Raw genomic sequence first — 26,533 nt, 5'->3', positions numbered from 1 at the left:
TGCAAGGAGATCCAACCAGTCCATTCTGAAGGAGATCAGCCCTGGGATTTCTTAGGAAGGAATGATGCTAAAGCTGAAACTCCAGTACTTCAGCCACCTCATGCGAAGAGTTGACTCATTGGAAAAGACTCTGATGCTGGGAGGGATTGGGGGCAGGAGGAGAAGGGGACGACAGAGGATGAGATGGGTGGATTGCATCACTGACTCGATGGACGTGAGTCTCAGTGAACTCCGGGAGTTGGTGATGGACAGGGAGGCCTGGCGTGCTGTGATTCATGGGGTCGCAAAGAGTCGGACACGACTGAGCGACTGATCTGATCTGATCTGATCCTCTGCCTTTTCTAAAACCAGCTTGAACATCTGTAAGTTCACGGTTCACGCATTGCTGAAGCCTGGCTTGGAGAATTTTGAGCATTACTTTACTAGAGTGTGAGATGAATGCAGTTGCGCGGTAGTTTAAGCATTCTTTTTTTTTTTAATTTTATTTTTAAACTTTACATAATTGTATTAGTTTTGCCAAATATCAAAATGAATCTGCCACAGGTATACATGTGTTCCCCATCCTGAACCCTCCTCCCTCCTCCCTCCCCATACCATCCCTCTGGGTCGTCCCAGTGCACTAGCCCCAAGCATCCAGTATCGTGCATCGAACCTGGACTGGCAACTCGTTTCTTACATGATATTTTACATGTTTCAATGCCATTCTCCCAAATCTTCCCACCCTCTCCCTCTCCCTCAGAGTCCATAAGACTGTTCTATACATCAGTGTCTCTTTTGCTGTCTCGTACACAGGGTTATTGTTAACATCTTTCTAAATTCCATATATATGCGTTAGTATACTGTATTGGTGTTTTTCCTTCTGGCTTACTTCACTCTGAATAATAGGCTCCAGTTTCATCCACCTCATTAGAACTGATTCAAATGTATTCTTTTTAATGGCTGAGTAATACTCCATTGTGTATATGTACCACTGCTTTCTTATCCATTCATCTGCTGATGGACATCTAGGTTGCTTCCATGTCCTGGCTATTATAAACAGTGCTGCGATGAACATTGGGGTACACGTGTCTCTTTCCCTTCTGGTTTCCTCAGTGTGTATGCCCAGCAGTGGGATTGCTGGATCATAAGGCAGTTCTATTTCCAGTTTTTTAAGGACTCTCCACACTGTTCTCCATAGTGGCTGTATTAGTTTGCATTCCCACCAACAGTGTAAGAGGGTTCCCTTTTCTCCACACCCTCTCCAGCATTTATTGCTTGTAGACTTTTGGATCGCAGCCATTCTGACTGGCGTGAAATGGTACCTCATAGTGGTTTTGATTTGCATTTCTCTGATAATGAGTGATGTTGAGCATCTTTTCATGTGTTTGTTAGCCATCTGTATGTCTTCTTTGGCATTGCCTTTCTTTGGGATTAGAATAAAAACTGACATTTTCTAGTCCTGTGGCTACTGCTGAGTTTTCCAACTTTGCTGGCATATTGAGTGCAGCACTTTCATAGCATCATCTTTCAGGATTTGAAATAGCTCAACTGGAATTCCATCACCTCTATTAGCTTTGTTCATAGTGATGCTTCCTAAGGCCCACTTGACCTCACATTCCAGGATGTCTGGCTCTAGGTGCGTGTGAGTGATCACACCATCGTGATTATCTGGGTCATGAAGATCTTTTTGTACAGTTCTTGTGTATTCTTGCCACCTCTTCTTAATATCTTCTGCTTCTGTTAGGTCCATACAATTTCTGTCCTTTATTGAGCCCATCTTTGCATGAAATGCTCCCTATGGATGGAGGTTCATGACATTGTACAGGAGACAGGAATTAAGACCATCCCCAAGAAAAAGCAAAAGAGCAAAAAAGCAAAAAAAAGGCTGTCTGAGAAGGCCTTACAATTAGCTGTGAAAAGAAGCAAAAGCAAAGGAGAAAAGGAAAGATATACCCATTTGAATGCAAAGTTCCAAAGAATACCAAGGAGAGATAAGAAAGCCTTCCTCAGCAATCAATGCAAAGAAATTGAGGGTTATGTTTTATTTGGTGGCAATTTTTAGGATTTCAAGCCTGGAAGACAGCATCTCAAGTAACCCTGAAAGAAGTTTCAAGCAGGTAGGGGAAGGAGTCAGGTTATGTAGAAGTGTGCAACAAATGTCAAAGATTATTGTGAATTATGGAAAAGCCAGGTATCTCAAACTAAGGAATACAGCACTCTTCTTTGTATGGAAGATGCAAATGTCTGGGTACACCAAAATCATTCCTTTCATATGCATCACGGCTATCTGGGGCCAGCATCCTGCTTTTGGTTTTTCACATCCTTAGTTCCTCACTCACCATTCACTGTAGAATATCAGCAGTCAACAATTGCTGGATTGCAAGCATTGTTCTCCCTTTTTGAGCACTCTTGGGGCTCAGAAATTCACATCTGGAGGCCCAAAATCACCAATGGCTGCGGCATCCTTGTTTACTGATACGGCAGGGAATACTCCATTTCACATGTTGAGAGTATTTCAAATCCAAAAAAGGAGGGGAAAGTGGATTGTTCACTGATCATAGGAACATGTAACTGCTAGAACTCATTTTTAAACTCGTCTCTATTGATCAATGACAGTTTTGTATGGGGACCCACATGTGGTACTTTGACTTAAAAGTTTGGTATGTTTGGTCTTTGTCCCAGTTCCTGACACAGAGCTCCTAAAATCCTTGGGATTTCTATAAGTGAATAGAAATTATGGTGTCTTTTGTTATGTCAATGAGATGCCTTTTAGAAAGCCCCTAATGGGGCTGCTTGCCAGGGGAACCAGCCCTGTGATTAGAGGGTTGGAATTTCCAGTCTAAACCCCTCATCTTCAGAGAAGAGCTGGAGATTGCATTCAATTACCAATAGCCAATGATTTAACCAATCAGGGCTGTTATGAAGCCTCTTTAAAAACTCGAAAGGACAGACTTCAGATAGCTTTCATGAACACGTGAAGATGTGGGGAGAGTGGTGCACTTAGGAAGCATGGGAGCTCCATGCCCCACGTACCTTGCCCTCTGTCTCTTCCATTAGGCTGTTTCTGAATTACATTCTTTTATAATAAACTGGTAATGGAAGGAAGGGGTTTCCCAGGTGATGCAGTGGTAAAGAATCCACCGGCCAATGCAGCAGACGCAGGTTCAATCCCTGGGTCAGAAGATCCCCTAGAGAAGAAAATGTCAACCCACTCCAGTATTCTTGCCTGGGAAAACCCGTGGACAGAGAAGCCTGGGGGAGATACAGTCCATGGGGTCCCAAAAGAGTCCGACACAACTTAGTGACTAAACAACGACATTGGAAGCGACTATTTCTCTAAGTTCTATGAATCACTATAGCAAATTAATTGAACCTAATGAAGAGTTGTGGGAGATTTAGCAAATTATAGCCAGTTGGTTAGAAGCACAGGTGACAACCTGGACTTGGAATTGGCATCTGAAGCGGGGTAGGGGTGCAGTCTTGCAGGACTGAGCCCTTAACCTGTGGGATCTAACATTCTTTCTGGGTAGATCATGTCAGAACTGAATTGCTTGGTACTGTTGGAAAACACCCACACACCAGACGATGCCTTTGGAAGCCAGCCCCACACTTCTGAAATTGGCTAATTAGCAACAAATAGCCTTACTCCAGTGACCTCAATTCCTTGACTGATGCTCAACAAATCCCTAAAATGCCCACTTCTGAAAAATTGGCCAACCCTGAACTCCAGTTTCTCCCAAACTCTTAATAAAATTAGCAGGAGAGGGGCACCAGTAAGTCCATCAGAGAACCCAGCAGCGCACAGAGAGCTTACACGCTTTCATCCTCCTGCAGGCCAACTCTCTCACTCTGTATGAGCACCCCAGCAAATTCTGGGTAGAGACATCCACCTGAGTTTATACCTCGGCTCCCTTCCAGCTATGTGACTTAGGACAAGTCACTCAAACGCTCTGAACTTGTTTCCTCTACGTATTTCCAGGAGATCAGGATACAGCACATGGTCTGACTTGCCGCCTTCTCTTCCAAAAGGAGCTACATGATGTCATTAAGTCAACAACTGGCCTTCTCAACTGCACCCCTCGAATCCTTACAGCCTGCTGGTAACCAGATCTCAAAACAAAAATCCACACATAAACACTTAGCAATGGTGTGCTAAAGTAATGACAATCAGTATGATGGACTAGAAAGATTCTGCCACCTCCACTGATATCTTTGTGTACACTGCTGCACCTCCTTAGGGACAGTTCTTGGATGAGTCCCCATAATGCCCAACTCTCCAAAAGGAACACTCATCTCCAGCTGAGTCAGTATCTTTCTGGCCTACCATGTATAATTGATAAGGTGCCACTTAAACCCAATCACCATAAAACTTTCCATCCAGAGATCCTCCCTAATTCTTCAGTCTGTTGATTTTCTATTTATTCCAGTCCCCTCTCTGCACACTTATAAAATTTGATTCTTATGTTCTCAATTTCACATAGGAATTCTGCCTCAACATACAATTCAAGTTAATAAAGATAATGATTAAACTGAGAATCTGAAAATCAACCTTGATGGGGGGAGTATAAGGTTTGGAAGGATTTATGAGCACTTTAAGACATGCAGAATAGGTTATTCAAAGGCATCTATTATTTTATGGAGTGATTCTGGGAACTTATGTGATGAAGTAATAGTTGCTGTCATGCCCAACTCTCTGCGACCCCGCGAACTGTAGCCCACCAGCCTCCTCTATCAATGGAATTCTCCAGGCAAGAATACTGGAGTGGACTGCCATTCCCTTTTCCAGCAGATCTTCCCGACCCAGGGATCAAACCCGGGTATCCTGCATTGCAGGCAGATTCTCTACCGTTTTGAGCTCTAGGGAAGTCCTCTGTGATAGGATAACCCTTGTCCAAATCCTACTCTCGAGGTAGGATATGTAGGAGCCAACAAGTAATGAAGCCAAAATAAATAATAGGCCATCAAGAGGAAAAAAACACAGTGGCTTTCAATATACTATTAGAAGTTAGACCAAAACTCTCTGGAGAGTTAGTTCACTGGTAACAAGTACAGCTGCAGCTCTCTTTAATCATCATACATTTATCTAAGACTTCTACAGAACACTAGTTTGAATTTCAGATATTCAGATTAGGCAATTCTGAGATGTCTCTGCTGGAAAGTGTCAGAGGGAAAACCAAACCTCTTCAGCATGCTTTCTCAAGGCCAGAGTTCTTCATAATCCACTCTCCAGGGAAGGACTGCAAAAGAATTTCCTTCAGAGGACTGAATACATTTCTTTGGGAGAAGAGATTTACATTTTAAATGATGTTTAAAAAAATTTTCCATTTAATTACTACAGCCAATTTTTGTTTTTTCAGTTTCCAATTATTATTCTCAGCACAGGCTACTTATCATAATTTCTCAGCAAGTACACTTCTATACATGGGATGATTTTATTTTTTGTTAAGGCAACTGAAGATAAATGTTAGGAACCAATTCGAGGAGGGGGTGGAACCCAAAGTATTTTCTGTTGAATGTGCCAGAAGTGGTGAACATGCCTTATTTTGGAATACCTCCTGCACCACAAGCTTAGCTTAGGTACACAGGGCCAGAAAGTTTGATGTATTGTTTGCTCACATGATAGGTTTCTTTTTTCTTTCCTTTCTAGCTATAACAAAGTTCCAAGGGCAATTCTTTTCTCAAGGAATCACAAAAGCTTTTCTCTAAGCTTCTGCCTAAAAGTTATTCTTCCCACCAGAATTTGGGAAGAACATTCAAATGAGTCATTTCAGTATGATGTAACCAAGTCACAGCATCATGGGAACTAGGTCCTGCCTTCCTATAGGTTCAAACAAATGAAGAAAGTTCAGAAAGAGCGGTTTGCCACCTCACTTCTGTAGCCTTGGGGCTGACTCGATGATACATGAAATACTTTAAAACTACCGTGTGTGCTGTGCTTAGCTGCTCAGTCATGTCTGACTCTTTGCGACCCCATGGGCTACAGCCCGCCAGGCTCCTCTGTCATGGGGATTTTCCAGGCAAGAATACTGAAGTGGGTTGCCATGCCCTCCTCCAGGGGATCTTCCCAACCCAGGTAGAGAACCCAGGTCTCCCGCACTGCAGGCAGATTCTTTACCGTCTGAGCCACCCAGGGAAGTCTAAAACTACCTTAAGGGATTTTTTAAGAGAAAGCCATGAAAAGAGAAAAATAAACAAATCAGTTCTGAAACCAAACACAAATAACTTTTTTATTTATGGGGTATCGTTTTACATCAATTACATTAAAACCTAAAACCAGTTTGCTGTACTCAAGTTAGGTGGCATAACAATATTTCAGTTAAGCTGGGAGTCACAGGACTTGCACACGTTTATGAAGGTGATGCAAATACTGACGACACGAAGCATTCACAGTTACAGGTTAGCTGCAGTTCACTGACAGTAACCCCCGAGAGAAATGACTTCATGAAAAGAAGCAACCCACATTTTGGTCTCATTTACAGACACCCAACAATTTAGTTGGTCAATGGATTCTATACATTTATTATACAACATATGAAAGAATAAAAGATAAGGCTTACAGAGGTATTTTAGCAGTTGTAAGAGTAAAAACCAAGGGCACAAACTAACTTTTAAAGCTTTCTGTATAAACTTCAAAAGCACTGTTAAGATGGAGACTGAGAGGCAACAGAAGTCTGTTGTTAATCCAGATCCTAGAAGTCTGTCTAGTGAGCTTTATAAAAACTTAGTTCAGAGGTCATGCTTCAAATAAGCTGCACGTAACATTATAGAGGGTGATTATGGCAAATCAAATAATGCAATTTCCGACCTACCGCAACAGTCAACATCTAAAAGTTGGATTCCGTTATCACAGAGTATTGCAACATGGAGGCCAAAACACGATGGAAAGAAAGAAAGGGTGGAGATGTAGGTGATAAAGAAAAACCAGAAAAAGGCACCCTCGTTTACTTATCATTTGCCCATAAATAAGTGCTTGGTGACTGCTCAACTTATGTAACTTAGGGAGATTTTTATGAAAAAATATCTTATTACTTCTGGCTCTTCTTCCCCTTAAAAATAACTGCATAAAATCACAGAAACCAAGGGCAAGCACGCTGCAGTCACAAAGATTTATTTTTCAAGGGAATTCAGAGATTATTTGGCCTTTTCTAAACAGGCAAGATCACCCTTCTGGAATATTTACTTCCATGTTACACATCATGAAATAATTTTTGCTTGGCTTTTCCAAAACCCCTGTCATCAAAATGTTCACTGTGTGTTAAAATGTAACATTTTCCCTGTAGCCACCCTCTTATTTTGGGATTAACTGTGCTTACTGTTAAAAAAAATTTTCCAGTTTGTTACAGTACCTTTGAAAATAATTTCATTGATGATTTCTATTTGCTTTAAACAAAACTAGAGTTGATCGAATTTAAGAACTGCTGCCTTTAAAGTGTGATTTGTTAACTTCATGGGATCCTTTTGAAAATGAATCAAGTTCTCCACAGATTGGAACCTGCCTATAGCCAGTCACCAGTGGAGTTAACAGGCACCCGTCGGAACGGAAGCCCTTTCAACACGCTGGTCTCAGGAGCTGTGCTTGCTGTCAACGTCTTCTGTTCTTTTCAGGGATGAATTTGTGCAAATTGGTGTGAATGTGTAAAGTAGAAGGGGAGTCTACAGCTTCTAAACAAGGAATGATTAAGTATGCTTAATCACTACAGAGTTTTTCAAACTTCTGGTTTATTTCACAGCAAACCAAACCTTTCTATTTGGTAGAAAAAGGAAGTGAGTTTCATTCTACCAGATCATGATTTTGTATATGCACACACACTGTATATACACACAAAATTCCTGTCTTTGGTGGTTCAGTTAGGGAAAAACAAAATATGAAAATATGAACACTGTTTGCAAAGAAACTGTGAAATCGTGGTCAAACAGTAGCATTGTCTGTGTGCTTTACTCATATAATGCCGTTAAAAGGTTCACATTTGACCCAAAAGGTTTTGGGGCCAGGTTTTGAAATAATCTGAACCTCTTCCAACTGTCACATGTTCAGTCATGGATTTTGCTCACAACTATGCATTTTCTTGCTCAAATGCACCACTAGCTTTCACTTGGTTGAAAGTCATTAGACTGTCTAATGACAGTCTAAGTCATTAGACTATTGTGTTCTCACAAACTTTAGGGACTAAATTAAGTCATTCAATAGCACCAGAGAGTTGAGGGAGAAGCATGTTTTTTTGTACATTTCCTTGAGAAGGGCTAAGACAAGAAAAGAAAAAAAAAAAAAACCATAAAATACAAACCTAAAAATACCATCCCATTTACTCCTGTTTCTTCACCCACATAAATAATGGCTATCACCTCTCTGTACATATTACTCAGGTAATGACGAGCGGCCCCTCCAGGAAAGGTCCTACCGTGTAATAGAGTTTTTAGCTCAATGCTGGTGGTGTCGTGTCCACTGCCTGCAATGGACATTCTGCCAGGAAAAGCCTAGCATGAAAGAAACAAAAAAAGGAAAACAAAACAAAACACCTCTCACTTACAGTATAGTTCTTCCCCCCACCCGCCCCCGCAAAACTAGAAAATCAGACACCATGAAAGCTTAACTAAAAATTCAAGCCACAACTAAAAGTGCTCTGCAGTTATAAATTGCCAGCAAACCATTAGGTTTTCATGGAGGCGGCAAAATAAATTTTACTTAGAATGGCATAGAAAGCATCAGCAGACCAAACACTGACTAGAAGAATGCAAAAGGAAAAAAAAAGCACTAAAAAAGTGTACAAGGGTTTAAAACCAAAGGGAAAAAAAGGTGCAATTGTAATTTGTTCATCTGTACCTATATTCAAACTATGACAGCTTTAACATTAGAAAACCAAAACCTATATACTGCACGGTGGAAATGATGTGTGGCATGGTATGGGTCTATATGTTCAATTATTCTAACTTGCATCATTTCAAAATGCTAATATTTAAGGAAACCAAATTAGATTTGGCATAACGCCTCTGAAAAGTTACAACTCCCACCTCCTTCCAAAGTTGGCCTCTTAAATAATAAGGTTAATTCTGGCAACATTTGCATATGATAACAGCTGTTCTGTCTTATATCTGAAATGCTACATTTTGAGACCAAAGAAAAGTGTAATTGGGTCATTTGAAAAAAGGGACTAGAAATATGCCACAAAAATTATTTTACAATACATTTTTGCAGAAATAATCTCTAGGTGAAGCTTTGTCTTTTTATACACATATACAAAATTTAAACAGCAATATACACATAATCACAGTGAGGACGCTGGCAAATTCACCAATCTGTAGTGTAAATACAAACTGCAAAGCAGCCTTCCAAGAGAACAGTGCCACACAGCAAGCAGAGCTGGCCCATTCAACAGCAAACACCGACGCGTCCCTGCCAAAGGGAGACCGTGCGAGAAAAGCAGCATGCGCTGGGTACAAACAGCAATTTATGGCTAATGGTTGACATAACTGTGGTAACAGTGACTCTCTCGCTGCTATGCATAAAGTCCTAGGACATCTGTTTGTCTTTATACCACTCCACAAACTCGTCCAACAAAACTGGCCCTGGAGAGAGAGAGAAGAGAGGCAGGGAACAACACAGCTATGAGACTTCTCAGAGGCTGAGGAGCAAACGTGCGGGGGGCAGGGGGAAAACGACACCCGCCCAGTACTTACATGCTCCATCTTCATCGTAGTTGCTGAGGTCAAGGTTAATTGTTCTGCTAAACTCTAGCACATTGCACCATTGGTCTTTATTAATAACTTTATATTTTGATTGCTGGTGGAGGAAAAATAATATGAATTACTGACACAACAAATCAGACAGTTTCAACTGCTGTGACAATCAACTTGATAAAAGCTCATGAAGGTTATCACTTTCCATTTGAGGTGTGTTAGGCACCATTCTAGGAGAAGGGTGAGAGATAGCGAGAGGGGAACTGTGGATGACAATTTTCATTACAAAAATATTATGGGGGCTCAACATAAAACAACAAATGCATCGAAGAAACACAACGTTACATCCCTAGGAGTGAAATTTCTAGATGGCAAAAGCCCTTTTATGTAAAAGAGGGATAATATCCATTTCACAGAGATGTGGTAAGGATTAAGGCAGATAATTTCTATAATTTATAAAAAGCACTTTATTGAGTGTGTGGCACACAGTAAGTGCTAAATAAAGAGTTGCTCCCATTAACAGGCCCTGACATGAACATCATGCTTCCTGTCAAGCTGTCAGCTAACGGCACATGCCACCGTGGGTTTACTCAATGAGACCTTGCTAAGTGCTGCAAGCACTCTCAGGACTAGGTGGTCCAGTCACTGAAGAGTTACTGTTCTGATAATTAAAAACTTGAGTCTGATCATAAAAGGACTAAGAACAGCCATGAAATAGTTTTTCTCTTCCTCCCAGACAGGAAAAAGGCTACATGCATATTTCAAAATACAATATCCCTGTATAAAAATCTAAAAATAAAACCCAGTCTGATAATTCTTAAATCTTTGCCACTAAAATTGGGAACACTGGAAAACAAAGCAAGTACATAAAAAGCAAAGAGAGTTGAGCCAATGGTTTGGAGGATGTAAACACAAGAAAAGCTCAAATGAAAGGATTACTGGGTCCTTTTAAAAGAAAAATGCAAACTGGTGTGAGAGAGAGAACAAAGCACAGACTATAAACTTTCTAAGCAACTAAAAGCAAAACCCAGTCACTGAAACAGTTGATGGTGCTCCTGGAACTGTGTGAAGTCAAATCTGCTGTAGTCTTTCAGCTACAGAAGGACCTTCACACCCAGCCTTAAATTCTTCCCAGGATCCTGAGATCAGGAGCCCATTGCTACTCACTTTCCAAATAAAGCTAACATTTCTGAGGGTTGTCAGAGAAACTGGAAGAGATCACTGGTAAATACGGGCTGTCATGTAAACAAGTGCTTCTTATATTAAAAACTTGTTTTCATACCTTTCTTCAGGAATCCCAGTTAGTAATGTTAAAAGCAAATTTTAATAACAGTTCTCAAAGAAGCCTGTCAGAAGTTTTTCTGGACCATTACACCAACAAGTTGTAAGGAAGATTATTTCAAGAGTGAGGCTGGAGTCAGTGTAAAGTCCAGGAATTTCTCCAAGATCCAACACCCTTATCCTTTCAAGGAAAAAGCAATTTTTAAAGGGGTTTGGGGACTGGAGCGCAAGAAGGAGGCTATATATGACAACCCAAGTAACTCAGACTTTCACCTCAGGTTCTTCCAAGTCTTAACAGTATTACATTGGCATCAGAGCCAGTTCCTAATAACCAGCAGCTCAGAATTTCTCTCATTAATACTTAGAGCAAACAAATGATAACAATGGAGGAAAGTGCTGGATTATTTCAAACACAAACGTGAAGAAAATTTAAACTGCAGGAGATACCAAATGAAGGAACTGGCCACTGAGACTGAAGTTTCTTGGAGATAAGAGTAGGTAAGGACATGTTACACAGACTGAATTTAGTGAGAGAGTGGATGGCTGTTCTCCAACCTTCACTTCATAAAAGTGGAACTTCATCTAAAGCCACAAAATAAGGTAAATCTTGTTTTACTCTTGTTATAAAAAGCAGGAAATCTAAACACAAACAAAAGGGGGACAAGAGAGGAAAGGCCAGAGCTGCGGTGTCTGGAGCATTTGTAGGGGGCCGGGGCCATGTGCACACACGGGGATGCTCGGGACTCGGGAACGTGCTCAGGGGCAGCCAGTACGTCGCCACAGTTCCTACAGGCAGAGAAGTATGACAAACAGAAAAGTACAGAAGAGGATCGAGTAAAGTTTACTTGGTAGTTCTAAGCAAGCAAACATACATTCCATAAAATAACAATTTAGTACCTCTAAGAATTGGTGAAAAACTGGAAAAAGGGGCCAGATTTTTCCTAGTAACAGTCCCAACATGCACTTGGCAGTGTTTATGTCTAGGCTTCGCTGGTCCTTTTCCTGTTTAACAAACAAAAACAAGGATGAGCCAGGTGCCCCCAAACAATCCAAATTCCTATTTCACTTCAGTGAGGAATTAGTAAACAGTTCCTGTATCATACACCATAAAAATCCTGAGTCAAGACTAAGGTAGGGGGAGGGGAGGTGGTCAGACATAATGGAAGGGTTAAACAGTTTTGTACTATAGAGTTTTACTGTGAGAAAGAGTCATATCAACTGAATGATCACCCTAATCTATGATTATTTCATGGGATATGATTGTTATCTGTGATTATTTCTTGGGATAAATAAAAATCCATAACTCAATCACTAGCTGTTTGACATTTATGATTATTACCGACATCATAATTACTGATCCCCAAAACCTATAACTTAACTAAATAGAGTTTAAAGGTTTCAAATTTCATGCTTAGGAATCAGGTTTTCTTGAAAAAAAATCTTTCTTCCACCAATTTTATTTCACTGGTAAATGCTTTTTTTGCACCTAAAAATGATGGAGTTCAGTGGAGCTCCTAATGAACATCGGGGCTCTGGAGAACCTTCCATCCCCCACCTTCGGGGAAAGCAGTATGTCCACCTGTCTACCTGCCACAGTGCTTCTTACCTTAGATTTGCTGCACGCGACATCTCCTAGCACAACACCCCTAACTAACAGCCAGGTGAAAGATGACATTGCATGAGGAATCCAGAAAAGACATTTACATAAGCCTGGGCAGATTATGGGCAGATTAAGCTCCTTCTACTTATATTTACAATTAAGAATGTTAATTTCTCACTGATCTTTCTTACAAGATTCCATTTGGGAACTAAAAAGTGGGCAGTTTCTATGTAAAAGGACAGAGGACCTGGGACCTTGAGTGGTAACCTTAGACATCAAATGCTAGCTAGCCTCGTCATGGTATCTTAGTTTCAAAGAAACTTTGCAAAAGTATCTTTCTACAAAGGGAGAAAGTGCCTGGCTGTTTCATGTGGAGTGGAATCTAAATGTTCACCAGATTAAGGGAGGATGCATGACCCCGTGCTGGCCACATGTGCAGCCACTACACACCTCCTGATAAAGCTGTTACCTCAAATTTTCTAACAGTGAAGTGCTCTTGAGTACAAGGAGAATTTCTGGCCCTGACACTGATTTTAAAGTAAAGGACCTAAACAATACAGCAAACGTAAGCACCTCACTCAACAGCCAACAATGGAGATGTGCGACGGGTCTGCCTTTCGGCCCCAGTTGTGCGGCATGACGGCCATGCAACCACAGGCCGGGTCAGATGGCTCTCAGTCACCCGGCCCTGTCCTGGCCACACAGCTTAAGTCTGAGGAGGGCTCCATAGTTCAGGGCAAGCAGGGGCCTGCCCTCTACAGCCTGTCCTGCCCTCCCCTGGCCACGTACATCACCCTGCTCAAGGGTGCAGGGCTCATTCCGAGGAGAGGACGACAGTGGGAAGGGCACCCTCGTGGGGGCCCCCCTTCTGCCCCCGAGCCTTGTGGGGTGTTGCACTGCATGGCTCATGCTTCTGCAATGCACTGTGCAAGGAAACAGAAGACTTCCTCTTGTCCTGTCACGTGGGTGCAGCAGCAGCAGCATACCCCACTATGGAGCACCCTCCACAGTCCCATGGAAGAAAACCAGGGACCTGCTGAAAACGCACGCGGCACCACAGGACCGGGCCCCAGTTGAACAACAGCTCAGGCAGCGCTGGGCTGAGGGCATGGACGCTCTGGAAATGCTCTCCCTCTGAGGAGCCTGTAGTCGTTCACTAGACCTAAAGTCGCCAGTCTGGCCCTGATACACACTGTGCCTTCTTCCAACACCATCCACGTCCCCATCACAATGGACATACACTAAGGTGACAGAAAAGAAGATACAGAGGACCTGGACAGACTCTTGGAAACAGTGCAACCATCTGACAAACTGGTGATCATGAAGGATTTCAATGCATGTGTTTGGCAGCGATGCCAAAACATGGAGGGAAGGCATCAGACTCACAGGGCCGGAAAGCTGAACAGCACTCACTCACTCCTGCTCTGCCAGGGTGCCAGCCAGCAGCTCGCAATCACTAACACCATCTTCTGCCTAGCAAACAAGAGAGAGATATTATGGAGGCACTCGCGATCTGAACAGTGGCATCTCGCTGATCACCAATGTTGCCTGTGGGGGGATGTGAGGCTACGTGCAAATGACCATGACTGCAAACACTGCGGATTCCTGGGGACAGCACAACTGAGAGATCCCAGAGCAAACATCTACGAAACAGCAAAATGGAGACACGCCCGGGGGTTCTCTGACAGTGATCCTAATGGCATTCTCAAAGGTGTTCCCAACTAAGTGAACTGAATCTCCCAGGATGCTATGAAGCGGCCATCAACACTGAGTGTTGTTGTTGTTGTTTTTTGAATCACCTTAACAAATCCAAGGAATACAGCTAAAAACATCTAGAAGCCCTTCGAAGGAAATTCAAATAGTTCGCTGTCAACACTGACCCTGTGACTCTGCTCGTGGAGCATCAGGGTGAGAGAGGCAGACTTCAGCATCTCAAGGTCAGAATCTAAGCAGCGAGTACCTTGAGACAGACTGTCCAGAGTCAACCAGCACCCCCAAAGGCCCCTCAAGGCTAAGGGGAAAGCAGAAGAACTGCTCTCCCTGTCCACCTCTCGACCCACAATGTGCAGGTATGGATTTCACGGCTTTCATTTTTCTAAGACAACAAAACAAACAACTTTCATTGTATCCATCAAATACTAATAAGAACCAAGCAGGCTCCACACACACACACCAAAGACCTATTAACCCCCTACAATACACAACTAGATTCTGCTTTGTGGTCTTCCTTAAACACATATTTTTAAAAGCAGTTACAGATGTTATTTGCAGCTGTAAAACCAAAGGATCCTACTCTGAATATTCTAAAAAGCTATGTTTCGTTTACGAGAACGCACTCCTCAAGCTAAAGACTATTAACCACTAATGGAGTGAATAATGAAGTTTTATCAAGTTCTGATTTGACATTCAACTTTGAAAACAAATAGTGCTTTTGTTTATGTAAGACTGTTCAAATACAGGTCTTCCTGTAAGATGTGATAGTTAAGCTTTTTTTTTTCCTTAAATGGCACAGGTGACACAAACTAAAACAAAATAATTAATCAACTGTAAATATGTAAATATAAATATTACAAAAATGATTCTCCAAACATCTAGGTATTCAGACATGCTATGTCACAGACCTCTGTCAGATGACCAATTTCCAATTTTCCCAAAGTTTTAATAGTACTTGAAAAAGGGGAATGCTGAATTACTAAAATTATAAAGAAAAAAATCTTTAACATTAAAAAAGACATCCATAAGATTTCGGGAGAGGCTAGAATACATAAGAAACAATATATAAGTGCCCATGATCACAAACATGTTGAATGGTGACAACCAAGAAACTGGTAACAATTTACGTGAAATCCAAAGACTGTCACTGAAGACCTGTAATACAGGTCACAGAATTTTTATTTGAAACCATGGGGATTACAAAATATAAAGAGACAATGCAGTCTTCCTTATCACAGTTCAACAAACATAAGGCAAAAACAGAGTGCTAAAGAACTTGAATCAATGTGGTTGTTTACAAAGCTGAAAACAGCAAATCAGTTTTCTGAATGGGAGTCCTTTTTTTTTTTTTTAATTACACATTAGAAACAAGCAAAAAGGTCTTAAAACTCATGAGTGCCCTCTCACTGGGAAAAGTGAAACTAAAACAAGATGCTTAGAGAATTTACCCAGCCTAGTTCTCAAATAATAATGTTTGCAAGGCAATTACTTAATTAAGCTCAACTAGTGATACTTCCTTTAAAACATAAAGAAAAACAAAAAAGATCTTTCAACTGGCACAGCTTTTCCCCAGTCATTTTATTTGGTATAGATTCTATTACTGTACTCTTGGAAGATAAGATATTATTTGAAACCTGAGGTTTGTGTGTGTTAGTGGGCTTAGATGTGTCCAACTCTTTGTGATCCCATGGACTGTAGTCTGCCAGGGTCCTCTGTCCATGGGATTCTCCAGGCAAGAATACTGGAATGGGTTGCCATTTCTTTCTCCAGGGGATCTTCCCAACCCAAAGATTGAACCCATGTCTCCTGTGTTTGCAGGCAGATTCTTTACTGTCTGAGCCACTACGGGGTTACAAGCACCTGAGTAATGTCAATGAAGAAAAATTCAACCACTATTTCTAATTTTATGGCTAACTTTTATTGAGAACTGAACCAGCAACTGTTTTAAGTGCCTTATACTCAATACTCAAGTAATGCAAGAGGCTATTATTATATGCCTATTACGTGAGGCATTATTATAATCCCCAATTTATAAATAAGGAAACTGAGGCCCAAGAGTTAAATGACTGTCGATAAGAGCTGGGTCTGCACCAGGAGTCTGATTCCAAACCTGAGCATTTCATCGTGTACCCATCTGCCGCCTTCTCAGCTCTTCAGAGTTCAATTCACTTTACAAACAACTGCTGAGCAAATTCAGCAATAACCAAAGGGTAACCTTAACGGTAAAGCCAACAAGATGTTCACAGGAACGAACCTGGGATTAAATGACCATATATTCTTCTACTTCTGTCCTCACCCATGCCTGCCTTCTGTTTTCCTCATAATTTACAATAAAAGTATAACAAGTAGTGAAGAGTGTGTGCCCGTCTATGTCTGGTGTGTTGTGGGTTGTGTGGAGAGGGAAACCAGACAAACACACTGGTTAAGAAATAAGAACTGACTCAAGTTAGAAGAGGAAATGAATCAAATGGTCACAGCAGATCTCAGGTTAAAGTTGGACAGAGTTCTCTGGTAACAGGGTGTTGAACACAAGACCCAACAAAATCTTCCTCAGCAAATCCTATGAGTAACATCCACAACCATTCCACTAAATGGAAGTGACTTAGACATTAGCTCTAACATGTGACCTCCTAGCACCTTCCTGAAACACCTCAAAAACTAAATAAAAGCACAGGCAGTTGGAAAAGTTGGGTGCATCACGGGACAGGCTGTGAGGACTAATTTCTAACAACAGATTAACCATCGCAGGATCACCTCTCAAGAAGGCGGGATTCCCACTAGTACCTTCTGCCTCCACAAAACCCTGCGAGACAACTTCTTAAAGCTTCACTGCAAGGGCTGAAAAGCCAGGACTCGCCCCTAAAGAAATCTCCCATCCTTCTCTTGCTCCCTGCACTTCTTCTCTCTCACCCCCCAAAAGCCCCCTTCTACCCATCCAGAAGCCTCTCTGCCTCAGTCACTCAGAAAGCTCCACTCAGCTCCCATCTCCCCACCGAGCCTAGAAACTTCCCTCAGTCCTCCCCATCATTCTCGCCTTCCTGCACCCAGGCTGTGGGATGCGCTGCTGGAAGGCCTCCCAGAGTGGGTCATCAATTCATGGTGTCAACTCTCAGCCAGGCTAAGATGCTGTCGTTCTCAGCGCCTCACTCAGCCCAACATTCACCCTTCTCAGAACCCCAAGAGGCAACTCCATCTGTGGCTTTCAGCACAGTACCTTGTCTTTGCCCCAGAGGATACAGAAAAAGCAAATTTAACTGATATATAAGAACCAGCATCGGAGCAACCAAAAATATCACTCTATTTAGTCTTTTATCTCATTCTCTTTGTCCCATCTTATTCTCACTAGGTCCTTTTAAAGGAATCAAGCCAAAAATGACTGTTTTACTTAAAGGAATCCAGACAACATTTGTTTATAAAATTTATATTAGGGGAAAAAACACTAAGCATAAAAACATTCAAGACAAAATTCCACTTGCAGAAGAACTGGCCATTTCAGCCCAAGTCTCTATCCCCTCCCCTTCCTGAAACAGGACCCCACAGGACAGTGGCAGTTTGAGTCAGGAAGGTGGTGTGGCTCAGGGACAGAGCTCAGGCCCTCATGCTGTCCCCTCCCCTCTGGCCCTCAGTCTCATCATCTGCACAGTGACAAGACTGAACCCAGCGTCCTCCACAGTTTCTTTCAACTCTTAAGTGTTGCAATTCTCTGACATCTGTAAGACTATATGTAAGCTCAAGCCAAAGTAAACTTAGGAGAAAATTAATATAACTTTACAATCAAGTGCTATTTTTAATTGGCTACAAGGTTCTAAGGTGAGGGGGAAAACAAGCATACCTTTAGGACTATAATTTTGGTGGAGAGATGTTAAAAATGGGTATTTTATCTTTTCCTGGTATTTTACTATAGTTTCTTTCCAGATATATTAAAGGGTGAAGCCAAAATGTAAGTTGCTCAGCTGTGTCTGACTCTTTGTGACCCCATGGATTATAGCCCACCAGGCTCCTTTGTCCATGGGGATTCTCCAAGCAAGAATACTGGAGTGGGTTGCCATAGCCTCCCCTCCAGGGGATCTTTCCAACCCAAGGATTGTACCAGGGTCTCCTGCATTACAGGCAGATTCTTTATCAACTGAGCCACCAGGGAAGCCCCAAGAATACTGGAGTGGGTTAAAGGGTAATTCAGAAAATTTTAAAAATGCTACTGTGTGGTCTTTGAGAAAAAGAAATGAGCCCCCCAGTGACACCAGCAAACTGTGTGGAGGTGCTTTCCAGGCTACAGCGAGAAGGGGGAACCCAAACCCAGCCCAGTGGAACCCCAACTCACTAAACTGGAAAAGACAGTTTGTGGATTTCAAGGAGGCATATAATTTGTGGGGCAAAATACCAGCGAGGTAGAACTGCACAGAGAGACCTGGGGACCCACACTGTCTCCCCAGTTGCTGGCTGAGGACTTGTCTTTGCACATGTGAGAGGAAACCGCCTGAGTCGAGGGAGAGAAACACTGGAGAAGAACTTGCAGAAATTCCCGAGCTCACACGGGGCTGGGAACAGTCTGAATTCTCAAAATACACAGGGCTTTGGGTGGAATCCTCAGGAGGGTGTTATCTTCCTGGTGGGGCTATGTCATCCCTAGACTGAGGCTGCTCTGGACCAGTCCTTTCAAAGGAACAACATGATTCCAAGTAACTTAAATACACACCAGGAAAAAAATTTTAATCCAACATTAAAAGGAATACAACAAATCCAAGCAACCAACAACCTAAAACACAATACTCAGCATCCAATTAAAAAACAGAAAAAAAAAAAAAAACTATCAGGAATACAAAGAAGCAGTAAAATATGACCCATAATGAAGATAAAAACTTTAACCAGAGAAAGAAATAAAGACATGACAGATATGACAGAACCACAGCACAATGCTGTTAAAACACCTGTCATAAACACATCTGAGAAGTTTAAGATGGTAGAAGAAAATATTATCAAGATAAGAGAAATGGATATAAAAAGTCACAAACAGAATTTCTAGAGATGAAAAATACAGCATCTGAAATGAAAATATACCAGCTGGGGTGAGCAGAAGAAAAGATTAGGATTAGAAGATACAGTAATAAATATTACCCAAAGGGAAACAAAAAGAGAAAACAGAAAAACCTGAACATAGCATCAGTAGCTTGTGTGACAGTATCAAGCATCTAACACAAGTATAACTGTAGCCCCACAAGGAAGAGAGGGAGAACAGGAGAACTCTTTGAAGAAATAACAGCTGAGAAATTTCCCAGTTTAATACAAACTGTTTAAGTTCAAAGGCCTAAAAACTCAACAAATCCTAATCAGAGTAAACATAAGGAAATTATGTTGAGGCACACCATAGTCAACTTGCTAAAAATCAGTGAAAAGAGAATAAAAGCAACCAGAGAGAACAAAACAAGACACTATGTTCAAAGGCATTATGAATGACATCAGACTTATCATCAGAAACTCCACAAGGCAGAAGACAATGAGAGCCAGCATGAAAGCGCTAAGAGAAAAAACGGTCAACCTAGACATCTTTATCTAGATAAGTACCTTCTAAATTGAAGGCAAAATAAAAGCTTAGAAACTCATCACCAGAAAATCTGTACTATGAGCAATGCTGAAGGAAATTTTTAGGCAGAAGATAAATGATACCAGATAGAAATATGGATCCACACAAAGAGAAGGAAGCACAGACAAGTGGTATATATCTGGGTACATATAAAAGACATTTTTGGGACTTCCCTGGTGGTCCAGTGGCTAAGACTCTGTGCTCCCCAACACAGGGCCCAGGTCCAACCCCTGGTCGGGGAACTAGATCCCATATGCTACAGTTAAAAGCCCATATGCCGCAACTAAAGATCCTGCATGCTGCAACTAACACCCAGTGCAGTCAAATAATTTTTTTAAAGTTGCTTTTTTAAAAAAAGACATTTTTGCTTATTCAAAGCAAAAATGATACCAATATATGCTATGAACTGAATGTTTGTGTTCCCCACTTCCGAGTGATGGTAATAAGAGGTGGGGTCCTCATGCCTGTGGAGGAACTCCCCTAAAACAAAGACTGTAGCGAGCTCCCTCCTCCCTTCCACCACGTGAGGTTACAGTGGAGACACATCTACCCTGCCAGCACGATGAGCTTGGACTTTGCAGCCTCCTAAACTGTGAGAAATAAATTTCTGTTATTTATAAGCTTCTGAGTCTCTGGGACTTTGTTAAGCAGCCTAAAGAGGCTAAAACAATATATTGTGAGATGTGTAACACATGTATAAGTAAAATGTGTGACACAGCAGCCAAAAGTACGGAAGGGCAAGATGAAAGTGTACTGTTATAAAGGCTCTTACATTATACACGAAGTGGTATAATATTATTGGAAGATAGACTGAGAATTTAAAGATGTGTGCTGTAAAGCCTGATTAATCACAAAAAATAACAGAGATACAGATAAGAAGACAATAGTGGAATGGAATGATAACAATGGAGTCTAAAAAAATCCAAAAGAAGTCATGAAAAGAGGAAAAAAGAAATAAACATAGATGAGACAACAAGGGAAATGAACAGCAATACAGGAGATGTGAACTTAACCATATCAATAAACACATTAAATGCAAATGGTTTAAGCATCTCAGGACATGTACTGGCAGCCCCAACTATGCATATGCTATCTAAAAGAAACCCACTTTAAATATAAAGACACAAACAGGTTTATAAAGGATGAAAAAAGACATATCACCTAGACTTTACTTAAAAGCAGAAATGGCTATATTTCTATCAGACAAAGTAGACTTCAGAACAAAGAATATTATCAGAGATAAAGAGAGACATTTCATAATGCTAAAAGGTCAATTCTTCAAGAGGACTTAACAATACTACATATATCTAAATCTAGTCTGAAGCCTCGAAATACGGTGAAATGAGAAAAGACACAAACAACAGAAGTAATTACAGTCAGAGAGTCTAATATTCGTCTCTCAGCAAATAATACAACAGTAGGCAGAAATCATTAGGATGCAGAAGACCTGACCACTACTACCAACCAACTTGACCTAACTGACATTTATACAACATTCTACTGAACAGCAACAGAATAGTCATTCTTTGCGGGCACACATAAAATATTCATCACAGCAGACCCATTTGGTCACATTTCAGACCATAAATCTAACCTCCATACCTGTTAGTGGACTGAGACTACACAGAGCATGTTCTCTGACCATGGCAGAATTAATGATAGATTATGTGGAAAAATCCTAGTAGTTGGCAAATAACACAACACACTTCTACATAATCAATGGGTCTAAAACAATCACAAGGGAAACAGGAAAATATTTTGAACTGAATGCAAATGAATATTTAACACCTCAAAACTTGTGGGATACAGCTAAATAAAACAAATTCAGTAACAAATTCATCTTAGGGCATATTTTAGCTGAACTGAATCTATTTGGTAATGATGTGGCTGTTATTCAGCATTACATAACGGGGCTTTACATAATGGGGCTTAATTCACTGATATTTATTGATACTCTCCTTAAAAGGCAAAGATTTTTGCAGGCTGCTACCAGAGATAGGAAGAAAGAAAACACGCAGTCCCTTAAACTGTCAGAAAAAATGCAGGCCTGGACCTAAACTCCCAGGCCAAGCTAGAGGGGACATGAGGGCCATGTAAGTGATGATCCTATGTGATGGTGGAGCCAGGCGGCTTGGTCCAGAAGCTGGTGATGGAGCAAGCAGCAGGGATACAGACAAGGCTCAGACAGCGCTTGGCATGACAAAAGGCAGGGGCAGGCGGCAGGTTCAGCAAACAGCTAGTTCATGGTCAGCAGAGCACAGACATCTTGTGGAAGGGGAAGCCTGGATGAGACTGGACTGCAATGGCCTGGGAGAACCTGGAGATGGGACCTGGAGCCAGAGCCTGAGTGTGTAGCCTGAGTAGGTCCTGGACCTACTGCTGAGCAACCAGGGGGCCCCAGTTCACCCGACTCCTTGGTGAAGGAGAACGAAACCATCCCATGCATCACTCAGCTGCTAGGGAAGCAACTGTGATGTCCACACGGTGACTGAAGTGCTATATTCACATGGAGGCGATGGTGTTCATGGCTGAAGGTGGACAAGTGGCCCAAGGCTGCGGGAAGACGGACCAAGCCCTGCTGGTATGAGTGCCTGGTGAGAAGGGAGAGGGGGTGGACAAGAGGCCACGGGAGCAGTGCAGGCCATGAGCCTGGCCTCAACCCCAAGGATGTAGTAGAAGCTCAAGAGAGAGGCCACGGAAGGAGCCTGTGTGACAGACTGAGAAGGGGACAGACAGCCAGGTTGAAGGAAAACTGAGCCCAGTTCTAAAGCAGTGGATATGTGGGGAAATTTCACTCCCAAACAAGGAAGTTAGAAAATACAGTTGTTCTGGTGAAAAGGCAAGATGCTTCTAAACAAAACTTCAGCCATATGATAGGACACTGCTGACTCAGGGAAGAAAAAAATCTTGAGAAGGAAAACATTTAATCCTGGAAACTATGCATCTACTCTAAAAGCATCTGACCAACAACTTCTAGATACAATTATATAAATGCCATTGAGTGAAACACTGCATCTGAGTTTGACAGTATCACTTCTAACATCTATATATTTTCATGCATGTCCTAATTTTATTTGAGGCTGCAAAAATTTCACACGTGAGGACACCACACTGAACTTACTGCTGTGCTGTAGGTGCACCAGATCTCAACAGCAAATAAATTTTTGGCTAAACTAACAGAGCCAAAGTGAAGAAAAAGTGAAAAGATCCACATGGTGGATCTTTTGCTTACAAAAAAAAAAAAAAACTGTTACTGAGTTCTCTGCTTAAAAAAAAGAAATTAAAAAAAATTACCAGTCAAGAAAGCCTAATCGCCGGAACCCACCAAACACACAAACAGAACAGAAAACTACCATCCTGCAATAGAGCATAATCATTATGTACGGGCCGTGGACAGTGAATGAACACAATGCCAAGTGGTGCCTCAGGATTTACTCACTACCTGTGGTGACCAGGCTGAAAAATACAGCTTTATTTCACTCTGGTAGAACCACCATCACAAACTTGGCCTGGTTCACTGTGTGACAAACAAGATGATCATTTTTCAAAATGATGACTAGAAACTACATTTGAATCCTGCCCATTGAAATTAGCTTACATTTGCAATTCAAATGATTTCCAGGTATGATCCAGCACCCCAAGTGAAACTGGCCTCGACCTGACTACCTTATTCCAGGAAACTCAATGGGTGAAGGTTTACTGTTTCGTGAGAAGGAAAAGCTTTTCCAAGCTTACCTAAGAGCTGTTTAGAACAATGTCTATGACGTACCCCTTTACAATTACTTCTAAGCCAATCACATGAGCTATTAAAGGCCTGTCACTAGAGCTTTGTGCTGACATACTACATTCTTGCCCAGACTCAGCTCGGGTGGAAAGTCTATGTGTAGAAGAGAAATTCTAACTAGCATCCTGGGAGTAGCTTACTCAACTTCCTTGCTGTAGCATGTAAAACAAACCTCAAAAGGCAGTGAAAGCGGGGAGGGGGGAGAGAGAGAGAAACATTTGGATAGGATCCAGAGGACTCACCCGTGCAAAGTCAAATGCATATCTGTAAATAAGTTTAAAGTTTGTAGAATCATTTAATAATGATCTTAAGTAATCCAAAGTATTTCTGAGTTTTTCTGTTGTATCACATCTAGAAAAACAGAATAAAGGCAAATTATAACCTGAGTTTTTTCTGACGTGGGGCAGTAATATAAAACACAATCCCAAAAGACAATAAAAACTCTGGAGTTGGAACACGTCCACAATGAGCTTTTTTTCCTATGCTTTTCAAGAAATGTCGAATGTACGGAAAAGCTGAGGGTCCTGTAGATAAGCACCCCCGTGCCCATTCCCTGGGTCCACCATGAACACTGTCATATCTGTGCTCTCACATACAAGCACTTTTTTCTGTGCCTTTTCAAAGTAAGTTGCCCACATAATGCCACTTTACTCCTAAATGCCTCAATGCCATCATCACTCTTAATATCCTAGAAATGTTAACATGTGACTCACATGCAGATGTCCCAATCTTCCCCCAGCTCCTGTTTTCCATCAGAGATCCAGTCAAGGCTTATGCACTGCTCTCAGGTGTCTATCTCCTTAGTTTCTAGAAGGCATCCTGCCTTTTTTCTGTCTTTCTTGACAATCTCATTTTTGAAGGGACCAGATTAGTTGTTTTGCAGAATCTCAGTTTGTCAGATAATTTCCCTATGATTACACTTAGATTAAGCACTCATGGTAAGAACACTCCACGCTATGTGCTTCTCCTCCCATGAGGACAGTCCATTCCATTACTGGTGATACCAAGATGACTCATTTGGTGAAGGTAGTACCCGCCTATCTCCACTTAAAGGTACTCTTGGCCCCTTCTAAATGGTGTGTAACCTTGAGGATGGTACCTTGAGACTGACAATCCTGTTCCTCAACAACCTATCACCAGGTGGGTTCAGCATCTGTTATGATCCCTGCCTAAATCAGTTTTACATTTGAGGATGCAAAATGGTGATTTTTCTAATTCTATCATGCTTTTACACTTATAGGCCCGAACTCTTCTATAAAGAGAGCTCCTCTCACCACCTTTCTTGGTTTCGGACTAAAGGACTTCTGCCTTTTACTCAGGGTTATAATCTGTTACTGTCCTCATTCTTCATGGTGCACAACCGTCCTTCCAGTGTCGTTCTGACACGTCCCCACCATCAGTCTCTGAGTGCATCCTCGCTTTCTGACACAAGATATTCTAGTTCACCTAGACTTGAAATCAGTTATTTCTCCAGGAAGCCCTGGTGATGACAACCTGTTTTCACAGGTAAGTGACACACTGTTTATTTCTCTCGTTCAGTCACTCTGTCGTGTTCAACTCTTTGCAACCCCACGGACTGCAGCACGCCAGGCTTCCCTATCCTTCACCATCTCCTGGAGCTTGCTCAAACTCGTGTCCATTGAGTTAGTGATGCCATCCAACCACCTAGGCCTCTGTCATCCCTTTCTCCTCCTGCCTTCAATCTTTCCTAGCATCAGGGTCTTTTTCTTAAGTAGCATCACAGTCTTTTTCCTAAGTAGACTATTTGGATATTGTTACAAGCTAACTTTCTGTTCCTAATACTAGCCTTTAAAATTGAGAACCAAGAGTCATCATTTTCACTGGCAATATTAAAGATTTTCAATGCTGGATGTGTTTCTCTGTGTTTCCCTATAGAGCTTTTACCTCCTACCAAGTATAGATAATACATATTACAAGTATTAACAATGCAATGATTTTACATACTTTATTAAACCAAAATATAGTTCATTATAGAACACACTGATTTATTTTCAGCACTAAAATTGTGAAATTTCTGCAATTTTTTTGTAGCCATCTACAAAAAGCTTCCCATGATGTACTGAGATGATAAAATATCTAAAAGTCAAAAGTTACAGTAAATGTTTCACATCTGAGTTTACAAGAATTTAGAATATCCTTGATTTCTTTGAAAACTAAAAAAGATTAAAATTAGGCTAACTTTAGAAGTCAGAAAAGGCTTCTTTAAGGGACTGACTTGTAAGGTGAGAGCTGAAAGATAAATGGAAACTAGATGTTTTTGGAGAGGAGGACCTTCTAGATTAAAGGAATAGTATGCATAAAGGTCTAGCAACATGCCAAGCCTAAAGACTAAAAGAAAATCATGTGACTAGATAGAGTAAAAGGGAATATGGTCCAAAAAGAAGCTGAAAGAGAAGTAGGGCCAGACCATAAAGTTTTTGTGGTCCACAGTGGGGTTTTTTGTTTGTTTGATGTTTTCTTTTTTGAATACCTAGAAACAATGGAAGCTACCTCCTATCATGAGAGTTACCATGATCAGGCTTCCATCTTGAAAAGCCTACTCCAGATCTCTGTGGAAAAAGGTTAGGAATGGCAGGGCGGGGGAGACACTGAGTGACAGCCTAGTTAGACAGTTAGTGCCAGAACCCACAGGGTTCATGGAGGCTAGAAGGATGCATGAGAAAGCAGTGTGTGGGAACCTGTGAGGCAGGCGTAGGAGCAGAGCTTACTGTGTATTGGGCTCTCTGCTCTACGTTTTGATTTTCTTACCATAGATATATGAGTAATATTTTATTAGTAGTAATATGGGGGAGGAGTAAAGAGAAGGGAAACAGCTAACCCCCAAACACCTAAGACTGGAATTCTCCTCTTCATTTGGAAAAAAGGTTAAGGACCAAAACCACAGGAAAGCGGCCAGATT

General features: G+C 41.5%; 1 protein-coding gene across 5 annotated transcripts in view; it reads right to left on the bottom strand.

Annotated features, from left to right (window-relative positions):
- Positions 1-6,192: 6,192 nt before the first annotated feature.
- DCUN1D4 (defective in cullin neddylation 1 domain containing 4) overlaps positions 6,193-26,533 on the bottom strand; it is an 82,046-nt gene continuing 61,705 nt past the window's right edge. For all 5 annotated transcript variants that reach the window (XM_061420134.1, XM_061420136.1, XM_061420135.1 and 2 more), the window contains 4 exons: positions 23,856-23,964; positions 11,833-11,937; positions 9,655-9,757; positions 6,193-9,543 (listed from right to left, as the gene is read on the bottom strand). In XM_061420134.1, coding sequence (XP_061276118.1) covers positions 9,488-9,543; positions 9,655-9,757; positions 11,833-11,937; positions 23,856-23,964 — 373 coding nt within the window. In that variant the 3' untranslated portion in view covers positions 6,193-9,487. The remainder of the gene's footprint in view (positions 9,544-9,654; positions 9,758-11,832; positions 11,938-23,855; positions 23,965-26,533) is intronic.

The sequence above is a fragment of the Bos javanicus genome, chromosome 6 (assembly GCF_032452875.1).
Source record: "Bos javanicus breed banteng chromosome 6, ARS-OSU_banteng_1.0, whole genome shotgun sequence".
In the NCBI taxonomy this organism is placed as follows: Eukaryota; Metazoa; Chordata; class Mammalia; order Artiodactyla; family Bovidae; genus Bos; species Bos javanicus.
This window is presented reverse-complemented; position numbering and strand designations above follow the sequence as displayed.